General features: G+C 41.6%; 1 protein-coding gene across 2 annotated transcripts in view; it reads left to right on the plus strand.

Moving 5' to 3' along the window:
* AVL9 (AVL9 cell migration associated) overlaps window positions 1–8759 on the plus strand; it is a 68815-nt gene extending 60056 nt beyond the window's left edge. For both annotated transcript variants that reach the window (XM_003982920.5, XM_045052570.1), the window contains exons 14-16: window positions 626–679; window positions 1159–1247; window positions 4199–8759. In XM_003982920.5, coding sequence (XP_003982969.1) covers window positions 626–679; window positions 1159–1247; window positions 4199–4314 — 259 coding nt within the window. In that variant the 3' untranslated portion in view covers window positions 4315–8759. The remainder of the gene's footprint in view (window positions 1–625; window positions 680–1158; window positions 1248–4198) is intronic.
* Window positions 8760–11453: the final 2694 nt, after the last annotated feature.

Here is an 11453-nt window from a genome sequence, read left to right on the forward strand (position 1 = left end):
GCCCTGAACCAACTCTACAGATTTTAATGCAGGTTCATAAGAGGCTTAGCTGGAATGGGCTTTAAAAGATTCTAAGACAGTGGTTTTAAAAATGTGCAAATAGGGGCGGGCACCTGGGTGGCTCAGTTGGTTAAGTGTCTGACTCTTGGTTTCAGCTCAGGGCGTGATCTCACAGTTTGTGAGTTCGAGTCCCACATCACGCTCTGCGCTGACTGCGTGGAGCCTGCTTGGGATTGTTCTTTCCCTCTCTCTGCCTCTCCCCCAATCATGCTGTCTCTGTCTCTCTCAAAACTAAACTTAAAAAAATAAAATAAACATTGTTACTTAGCCCAACCCCAGACCAAATAAATCAGAACATTAGTGTAACATGAACACAAACCTCCCACCGCACTCCAAGGAAAAAACAAAACAAAACACCTTTTTACAAGTGACGAATTAAGCTCAGAGAGGCTCCCGAGACTGTAAGTAGAGAGCTGTGATCAAAGACCTGTTGTCACATGCAGAGCACCACCACCCAGCTGAGTCATCCCTGCAAGGTTTACTGATACTTTCTTGTGACAGCTTTGTTTTGCAGCTTTATTGGTCAAATACTTAGAATCTAATAGACTCAAACTTTGTTTTACAGTCATCCTTTTCAAGGCCAGTACTCAGTGTCAGACATGAAGTTAAGATTCTCACAGTGAGTATTTAGAGAAAAAAACTAGGAAAATTTTTATGTCTGAGTTTATGCCATGTGTTTCATTGCTAATTAGGAATTGTTTTTCTCCACTTGATAGACTTGTGCTTCAAATAGTAACCAAATATGTGCATAACATTCTTCAGCTCAGCAGTGTGTATGTTTCAGAGTGAAAACACTGCTGTCTCATAGAGAATGGTGTGAACTAATAACAGAGTTGCCATTTTTATTCTGGTGGAGTAACTTTAGCCAATCATAACTGTAGGGAGAATTAACCATGCATCCTTATGTCCTTTTTTTTTGGTTCATCTGCATGTTATTTTAGTATTTTCTGAAAATGTACATGCTCAAAAGTTTACTAAATTAATTGATGCACAACAAATAATTTAGCTTCTTTTCTCAATTCTAATTTGGGGGATGGTTATAGAAGGTGCTGTGTGTGAATTTTTGTAATGTACTTAAAACTTCTTTGCTTTCCTCAGTTCTGTTCAAAACAGTGAACGTGGCAAAAAAATTGGAAACGTCATGGTCACAACCAGCCGAAATGTTGTACAAACAGGAAAAGCTGTTGGTAAGACATGCCCTTAGCCAGAAACAGATTAGAATCATAACACATCTCTTCTCTGTACTCAGTGTGTCATTGATAAAATCATAAAGTTGTAGAAATCTGTGTATCCTATAATACAAGATTGTTGAATACAAAAGTTGTTTTTGTGAAAATATTCACAAAATGTTAAAATTCTTGTGACATCAGGTAATGTCAAAGTTCAGCAAATTTTGCCACACCTGATGGAAAGAAACCAATTTTCTGATGAATTCACTGTTCTCTTACAAGGATTCAAATTTCACTGGAGTTTTGTCCCCATTTCCTGTGCTGCCTGCATTTTTGTATAAGTAGTAGAACACCATAATAAAGCAGACATTAAGAGTGCTGTCTTCTAAGGTATTAACATACAGTAAAAAAAATCACTGAAATGAACAGGCGATTTTTAAAAGATCAACAATATCAATAAAACCTTCATAGGCTAATAAGAGAAAAAATACAAGTTACCAGTATTGGGAATGAAAGAGGGGACATCACTATAGATCTTACAGAAATGAAAAAGTATAAGGGAATATTGTGAATAACTTTATGCCAGTTTTTTGACAATTTGGATGAAATATGCAGATTATTTGAAAGACTCAAATTGCCACGGTGCCTGGGTGGCTCAGTCACTTAAATGTCTGACTTCAGTTCAGGTCATGATCTCGTGGTTCATGAGTTCAGGCCCCGCATCAGGCTCTCTGCTGTCAGCTCAGAGCCTGCTTCAGATCTTCTATTCCCCTCTCTCTGCCCCTCCACCTCAAAAATAAACAGTAAAAAAAAAACCCTCAAATTTCCAAAATTGATGCAGTAAGTAGTCGGGAATTTGAATAGCCCTGTATCTAGTAAATAAATTGAATTAAAAATAAAAACCATGCCATAAGGCTTTTTATTTAATCCAGGTAAAGATGGCTTCACTTGTGAATTTTATCAAATGTTTAAGAAATAATACTGAATTTTTTTTTTTAAGTTTTATCTATTTTTGACAGAGAGACAGCGTGAGTAGGGGAGGGGCAGAGAGAGAGAGCTTGAGAGAGAGAATTCCAAGCACAGAGCCCTATGCGGGACTCAAACTCATGAAACCATGAGATCATGACCTGAGTCAAAACCAAGAGTTGGACGCTCTACTGACTGAGCCAGCCAGACACCCCAGGAATAATAGTAATTTTATACAAACTCTTTCAGCATGTAGTGGATGGGATATGATCCTCTCCAATTCATCTAATGAGGCCAGTGTTACCCTGAGAACTGAAGCCTGTCAAATGGTAGCATGGTGTCGTTTACATTCTTGTGCAGAATGTTCTTCACTTAAAATACTTTGCAGTTTGTTCCATATCCATTCTAAAAAAAAGTCTCGTTCCTTTTTTATATTTTTAACCTTTTTTTATATAATTTCAGACTTGAATGGTGCAACAGTGTACATGCTCCCAATTATCTCAGGTTCACCAGTTATTTACATTTTGCCATATTTGCTTTGTCACATCAATATGTAAAAATAGGTGCCATCTCCTTCCTTAGCTTCCTTGAGAGGTTGACTAACCCTTCCTGTACACAGTTCAAAAGCCTTGGAATTAGGTGATTTCTGTGCAGGCCTGAGCTCTAACATTCTGTGTACCTAGAGTCAGGGTGAGTGAGCTACATACGTACTGTGTGGACCCTTTAAAAGACAGACATAGAGCACAAAGCCCATCAGTGGGTCTGTCTCATGGCAGGGAATGGAATTTAAGATGTGAGCATTTATTTCCATACAATATTACACGTTTAACTTATTTTGAATTCTTTTTAACAGAAAAATTCTACTTCATATAGGTATATGATGTCGATTGTTACTTCATTATTAGTGATGCTGCTGCTAAGGCCAGCTCTCTTCCCCACTCCCCTGTCTAAGAATAGTGGGAGTATATGATTTAACTGTAGTAATTTCACTTGTACATCAGCTTTGGAGATAAGTTTCTTTAAAACAAAACAGACAGACCTGAGGCAGATGGAGCAGTCGGCATCTTCATTTATGGCAGCAGCGTTTCAATTTTTTTTTTTTAAGTGTTTGTTTATTTTTGAGAGAGACAGAGACAGAATGTGAGTGGGTTAGGGACAGAGAGAGATGGAGACACAGAATCCAAAGCAGGCTCCAGGCTCTGAGCTGTCAGCACAGAGCCCGACACAGGGCTCGAACTCACAAACTGTGAGATCATGACCTGAGCCGAAGTCGGACACCCAACCAACTGAGCCACCCAGGCGCCCCTGGCAGCAGTGTCTCAGATGACAAAAGCACATTTCCCGAGAGCAGCCTAACCACTCTTGCCTGGGGAGGTGGTTATCAGTTATCAACTTGGATGTGAGCCACCGAGAGAGCACATAGTTTGTTTTTTGTTTTGGTTTTTTTTCAGCTCTCCCAGGTGATTCTGATGCACAGCCAGTGCTGAGAACCGCTGGCCTAGCATGCTGGGTATAAAGGAAAGAACTGGCTGACCACCTTCAGAACGAACGCTTGGGAGAGTAGGCTCTTAACCCAGAAGTTACCCAGTTTCCTACTAAATATGCCCATGGAAAGGGATTGTTTTGAACCTAGAAACTTAAACGGTATTTTAGTGGGGCGCCTGGGTGGCTCAGTCAGTTAAGCGTCCGACTTCAGCTCAGGTCATGGTCTCACAGTTCGTGAGTTAGAGCCCTGCATCAGGCTCTTTGCTGACCACTCAGAGCCTGGACCCTACTTCGGATTCTGTGTCTCCCTCTCTCTTCCCCTCCCCTGCTCACACTCTGTGTCTCTCTCTGTCTCTTTCAAAAATAAGCGTTAAAAAAAATTTTTTAATGCTGTTTTAGTAACTATTAACATACTGATGTGTAACAGTAAATAAACATTTATTAGCGTTGGTCTTTCGGTATCTCCTAACAAAAGTGAAGACATGTTTCCTTTTGTTTTTCCTCTCCTCTCCCTCCAGGCCAATCAGTTGGAGGAGCTTTTTCCAGTGCAAAGACAGCTATGTCTTCCTGGCTTTCCACTTTCGCCAGTCCCGCCCCCCAGAGTCTCACTGAGCCGCCCGACGGGAAGCCCTGACAAGGTGTCCAGAGGCCGTGGTCGCTTCCTTAAGTTTAAGTGTTCCCTGTCTGTCTGCTGCTCCCAGACTGTTCCTCTTCATCAGCCACAGGTCCACGGCAGGGGACCAGTACGTCGAACTGTTTACATGGATGGTTGCCCTCTGTCTAAATGAATTCACAGGATGCTGGAGAGATGAAATCGCAGCCATAGAGGGGATGGCTTTCCAGGTTGGGGTTTAAATTGACTACTTTTATTTCAGTCTGAGCCTGATTAAAACAGACAGTGAACCTTCTAATGAATTTTCAGTCCTGATATTCTACATTTGTTTACTTTAGAAAAGTTTTTACTTATGTAAATTTTGTTCTCTCTTGCTGTTTGAATATCCAGGTGGCCATTGTAATTTATATGTGGTAAAATTAAGTTATCTTACTATTTTAATTTCAAGTTGGCCCTAAAATGTGCTTATAAAGTTAAGGGGCCATACAGTCCAGCCCTTTGTTGTTATTTTGCTGATTATGTGAAGGTTTTTTGTTTGTTGGTTCTCTACCCACAAAACACACTTATCAATTTACTGACTCCCAGAAACGTGAAAGCCAGAGGCAGTAGTTCTGAGGATGAAGTGTTTTGTTTTATGTTTATAGTTTATTCTTTCCCAGTCCTAAGCACTTGCTCTGAGGCATCAAGAATGTCACAGTGGTGTTGGAGTGGTATAACCAGAATGTGTATTTAGGGCAAGGCTTTAGAAGCCCTAGGTGTGAGTTCTGTCAACTCTAGTTATCTTGCAGTCTTCTACAAGCATTTTTTAACTCGCAGTTTGTGCCTTCTATTTCTTCTTTTAAACCGTTTCCCATTGGCTGTTTACAGACATAACAGGTTTTTTCTTAGTCTTATTCTTCATACAGCTTTTCAAGGCACTTGGCCTTTCTACTTCCCTGATGGAAAATCCTTCGGTAATCAATCCCTACCCCATTATAAAAGTATTTATAAAAGAAAAACGAGATGATCCATAAATATTAAATAGAAATCTCATCTTCACTCACGTTTAGAAAAGCAAGAGGCAAGAGGAGAAAACTACAGCTGTGACATCAGTCTTGTTTCACAAAGGACCTCTGGTTTCACCTTAGACGCATGCACATGTGTGCTACGTACTGAAGATTTTTATACAACTGGACCTCACGTATCTGCCATGCACAGCTCTCATTTGCTTTTCAAGGGGACTCTGGATGGGTGTTCTCAGGGAGTACTTACAGGGGACAGACTTTTTTCAGTAACAAAGGACACTTGGCAAATATGTTGTGAGTATGATCTACATATGATAGGGTGTTGGGAAAATAAGGGATCTAATTAAGGAGAACACGTGATTATATTTGATTTATCTCTTACAAAATGTTGATGTAAGAAGTAAATTCTTCTAGGGCATGTGAAGTGGACATAGGGATATAATCTAAATGTCTCTAAAATCTCCTATTTGTGTTTTAACACAAGTCTGACAAACGTAAAAGCGTACTTCCTTTTGAGCACAATAACTCAAGAATTTGGTGATGATCAATGAAAGGGCTTATTGTGAGAACTCTATTAACTCCACTTCTGCTGGGGAAGTTAGCCTTCTCAGGAAATACTATTTGAAGAGAAGAAAGTAATAACCAAACAACACCTTAAAAGGTAACTTTAATTAGTGTCGCACTGAGACTGTAAAGAATTCATTCTAACATCCTGTTTCATGAGGCCGCATCATTAGTCGGGGTGTCTAGTGTTAGTGTGCAGTTGTTAGCTCTCTGCTGCCCAAGCTTCACAGCGCCAAGAGCAGCTGCGAGGCCGGCCGGCACGCCGCTGGTCCATCCTCCAGTTTGTTTGGGTTGCGGGCTTGGAGTAAACTCTCATCTCTCACTGTTCAGAAGCAGGCCAATCTACACGTTGCTATCCCACTGAAATAAAAATGGTTACGTGAAATTTAACTTTGCTTTAAGATCACTTTTTCCCCATTTTAACATATACCTTTACATGAACTTGCTATTTTTCTAGTTCAGAGTTCAGCTCTTAAGCTGGTCATTTAACTGACTTTCAGCATAAAGTGAGTATCTCAAAAGATAGAACTTTTGTCAGAGAAGTAGTCAAAAGACTGTAACTATATTTCCTTCAGGTTCTGGGAGGCATTGGAGTTTTCAGGGAGCGTAAGCTAATATGTTGTTGGCAGGGGCCCCAGGGCGGCCAGCACAGTCGAAGGCAGGAAGCTTGGCCCCTTGTCCTGGGAGCCCGCGTGCTTGTGACTTAGATTCCAGGCTTCAGCTGAGTGGTCAGCCCCAGAAGCTGTAGCCTTCCTGGTTCTGTGAGCCACGGGAGCCAACATGGGGCCATCTTTAGACATAGCACTGGTAAAGGTAGATGTTCTGCTTTGGCCACACTTGCTCCAGTCCCTTTGTGTCTAAGAACTGAGTATTGGTAAGTAGGCCTGAGGGAGCTAGGGTCAGCCAGGCCTTTCCAGGGTGTGCCAGCCACACAGACTGCATCTATAGCTTGGCGGTGGCCTCACTGCTATCTAGGTAACTTAAAAGTATTGCTGGGGAAAAGTCCCTGGCATTTAGTTCCTACTAAGGCATTGTAATGACAATTGACATAGGGAAGGAAAAGAGTTAAGGCTACCAACCACCGACCTGCGTTAAGAGAAAAAGTTGCATGTCAAGAGTGAGGCTCAGAGTTATCTCGCGTATGCATTTGACTCACATAACCAGGATGAATAGTCTATCTCCAGATCCCCTAGTGATTTACTAGTTAGTGCCCAAGGTCTAAAACAATCCTTATCTACTTTTTGCTTTAAGAAACAGCAGAAATATCCTCAGGCAGCAAACCAGAGCATATGACGTGATTTCCTCAATCTCCTCTTGCTTTCTCAGTTCTATATTAAGCATTGGATTTTTTTTTTATGATAATTTACTTTAGAAACGTAAGAAGAAGGCAAATTTGGAAGGGAGAGAAGTTAGAAGTCACAAAATTTAGGAACAAGGTACTTACAATCTGAATGAAGGCATTCTGAGGACACAGTAGTTAATGTGCTGAAAGTTATAAGAATTCTTTTACAGAGAAGTTAGGATTTTAATCTACTAGTTACAAGTTTGAAAATGAAGCTATAATCTTATCTCCCCGGCAGGCAGGTTTTGTTCTTTGTTTTGTGGAAGTTACAGCCCGTGTTTCCCTCTGGGCCTGGTGACGAGTTGGGCAGTGTTCAGCTCTGGGAGGGGCAGTGGACTGATCTTGAACCGCATGAACTTTTATCCTTGTCAGCGGTTGGGGCGAGTAGCCTGTTGGGACGGTAGCTGCTACATATTGTCCATTATTTTATCAGGGAGCTGGTTGGGACTCGAGATGGCATCAACATTTGCATGCCACCAGAGGTGGCCCAGCATTCGTGGCCTTTCCACCCAGGTCGGTGGGCAGCCATTAAAGCTGACAGGGAGTGCAGCCCTGGTTTCTAGAAGAGGATTGTCATTCTGTGCAACGCAGTGTGCCACTGGGAGTATTTCATTCCAGGTCTTTGGACTTCGTGACATTGGAATTGTTTTTTCATAATTTCCAACATTCCATAAATATTTGTCAAGGACAAAGAAGAGGAATGTGGATCTTTATTGTTTTCATATAAATAACTTTGTACGTGTGACTTCCTGCTTTCGTATGAAGGGGAAGAAATTAGCTCCTCCCTTGTATGGTAACTCCAGAATTAAAAAGATTGTGCACGTATAGGGGTTGAGTATATTTTGTAAAACTCTAATGATTTGTATTTCTGTGCTGTTCTAAAGTTTACCTTTTTACTTCTATTAATTAAAGATATAGAAACTATATATTTAAATCATGTAAATGGGACACAATTTAGGGTTTTTTCCCCAGTCTTCTTTTTCATCAGCTTCTCACACACACACAGTATGCTGCTCAGATTTTTTTGTGTGCAATATAAACATTTGAACATTTCAGTCAGGTACTGAGCCAGAAATGGTAATTGAAGTTTTTTAGAAAGCTTCTGTGCTTAGAAAATACTTTGTTTTCTTGAAATATTAATAATTTATAGCTGGAAAAATAGGATCAAGACTTAACGTGTTTCAGACCACTTGGTCATTGCTTCCTAAATGTAGGAAGCGTTTGATTAACAAGTTGGTGAAGGCATTTAGTGGTCACAAAAATAGTTTAAATATTTGAGATTAAAGGCTTCCCACAAACCCTCTGAGAAAGTTTAGCTAAGAAATCTTAGAAAGTTTTCTGAGGAGGTTTGGCTGTGACACATGTTTTGATCAGAAAGATAGTTTCTCTTTGCTCCAGTAGGTTTATAATTTGTACTAGTTCTTTCTTTCCGTTGTCATTTGTTAAAAAAAAAAAATGTTAAAATTATAAATCATGTCTAATCATAGTGAATTGTAAAAGTTCTGTATTTTTATTTTAAGGAAACATAAGAATAAAATTATCCTGTTTGTCCTGCACACAGTTGTACTTGGCCTGTCTTTCTAGAAATACCCTTCATGTTGTCGGTGTGGTCTCTGGCCCGCTCCACAGTTGGACAGCAGTGCCAACTTCGTGTAAGAAACCAGCACACAGACCCAACTAAAGGACTCGTTACTCCTTTAAACTCTCGTGTTGATGTTGTTTATGGTGGTGCCTCTATTTTTAAGGTGGTGGCTTCTGCAGGAAGAGCCTCTTAGCTTCTGTGGAAGGCTAAGTGCACAAAGTATAACCAAGCAGAGATTGGTCGTGCAGTCATATCACACGCTCACTGACAGAAACCCCCAGGGGAATAGAACATTGTCGCAAGCAGCCCATTTTCCCATCTGGACCGGTAAGCTTCGGACTAGCCCTTGGCATTTCCACTGAGGGCTCCTGGCGTATTTTCATATATATTTCCATGTACGGTGATTTTCTTACAGCTGTTCTACAAAAGATGAGCTTTGTGATGTGCTTCATAGAAGCAGACAGATTTCTTTGCCCCATGGGAACGTGCGCTGACTTGAGTGCAGGGTTAATTTAAGGTACCAGTGTTCTCTGACGTGCACCGTTAACACCCCGGAGCTGATGAGGTACTTGGCCACAGTAGAGCTCGGCGCCACCGGCCTCTCCCCTTTTCCAAGGACCTCTGCCAACTGGGCGTCAGGCTCTGCTGTGGTGGGGTGATGGTTACCCCTCCTCTCCAAGGTCAGAACTGCCTGTTTTTTACTCCGATAAGATGGGAGTTGCAATTATTGAATCTGGTAACAATGAATGTGGACTAGAGCTGTGGGAAAATGACGAAAGCCACATGATGAAATATGGATCGTTGTTGAAGCCAGGTGATGAGGATGTTGGGGTTCATTAGACTCCTCGTTCTGGTTTGGCCTTATGACCACCATCCTTTACTTTTCCCGCTTGTTCCCACCCAGGCAATTTCTTCTCAAAAGTTGTAGGGAATTTTAAAGATTCAGATCAGGCCCTCAGCATCAAGTCAGTGTGTCTGCCAGTCCTGTTCTGACCATGTGTGGTTCCAGCCACCTGTCCTTGTAAAACAATTTCTCTTAGTTCTTCTTTATGCCCCTAGAGCTAGCTTTACAGTGGAAGGGCTGGAAAAGACAGCTCATCAGTTTTTGGAAAATGTGTTCCTCTGTCACGAAGTTCTCACTGTTGTTCCTCAGTAATGTGTCTCCATTCCATCTCTTTCTAGCTCTGCTTCCACATTCCCAGTGCGTCTGACCCTTAACTGGTTTCCGTTTCTAGCCCTACCCCCGACACCCAGATACATCTTCCCAAAACATTATGGCATTTTTGTTACGTGGTAACCCTCCATATCTACTTACTGTCTATAGAATTAAGTCCAGTTTCCTAAGTCAGGCACCCAAGGTCCACCACACGGGAGCTCATGCCCCATTAGCTTCTCCTCTGCTGCCCTAGCCTCCACAAGCCCCGGGGCCGACTGCAGCCTTTGCTGTGCCTCACTTTCCCACCCCCTGGTTGTTCAGAGAAGCATTCCTGAGAGAACCCACAATCGAAGACCCAGCGCCAGCCTCTCTCCTTTCTTAAAGTGCCCCCCGCCTTGGAGCTACTTTGAGTCCTTTCTAAAACAATTGGACTCAGGGTTTAGTGAGAACCACGTAAATAGGAGCTTCCTAGGCTTGGAGATTTGCAGTTTGTAAAACATTTTTTTAAGAAGATGGGTGGGGCAGCACTTGGGTGTCTCAGTCAGTGGTTTTGGCTCAGGTCATGATCTCACAGTTCTTGGGATCCAGCCCTGAGTCAGGCTCCACCCTGAGCTTGGAACCTGCTTGAGATTCTCTCTCTCTCTCTCTCTCTCTCTCTCTCTCTCTCTCTCTCTCTCTCTCTCTCTCTCTCTCTCTCCCCCCCTCCCTCCCTCCCTCCCTCCCTCTCTCTCTCCCTCCCCCTGCCTTGCTTATGCTCTCTCTTGCTCTCTAAAATAAAAAAAGATGGGCAACTTAAGTGAAATATACCTACAGAAAAGAGCAAGGAATATATGTTAAAATAAATCTAAAACAACCATTCATGTAACCACGACCCAGGTAAGAAGTAGCATATTAGCCAGCACCTAAAAACCCTACTCCATGTATCTCTCCATGGTCCTAATTCTTCCTCCTCCAGAAGAATTTTATACTCATTTTTGAGATAATTATTTCTTTATAATTTTACCTCCTTCTTCCTACATTTGTATCCCAAATTGCATAGTTTATTTTGTGTCTATTTTTGAACTTGAATAAGTGGAATCACCATTTGTATTTTTCTGCTTAATTCTTGTTTTTAGAAGATTATTCTCCTTCATTGTTTTATTAATACAATGCCGTTCTACAGCTATCCCACAGTTTATCCAGTCTGCCAAAGGTGGACTTAGCCGGTTCCCGTTCAGGGCTGACATGAATGGCGGTGCTGCTCTGACCATTCTAGTGCACCTGCATGTGTTTCTCCAGGGTGTAGATGCCAGAGTGAAACTGCTGGATGTTTTTCCGCATTGTCTCCAATGCTTTGGTATCACAAGGAATTTAATTTTTGCCAATCTGGTGGGTGTGAAATGGTATCTGATTGTGCCTTTTGATTTGTATTTCCCTGAATACTAATAAGGTTGAGTGCCTTTTCATTTATTTATTAGCCATTGAGGGAGAGCACAGGAAGGAGAGGCAGAGACACAGAATCTGAATCAGGCT

Source organism: Felis catus, chromosome A2 (assembly GCF_018350175.1).
Source record: "Felis catus isolate Fca126 chromosome A2, F.catus_Fca126_mat1.0, whole genome shotgun sequence".
Lineage (NCBI taxonomy): Eukaryota > Metazoa > Chordata > Mammalia > Carnivora > Felidae > Felis > Felis catus.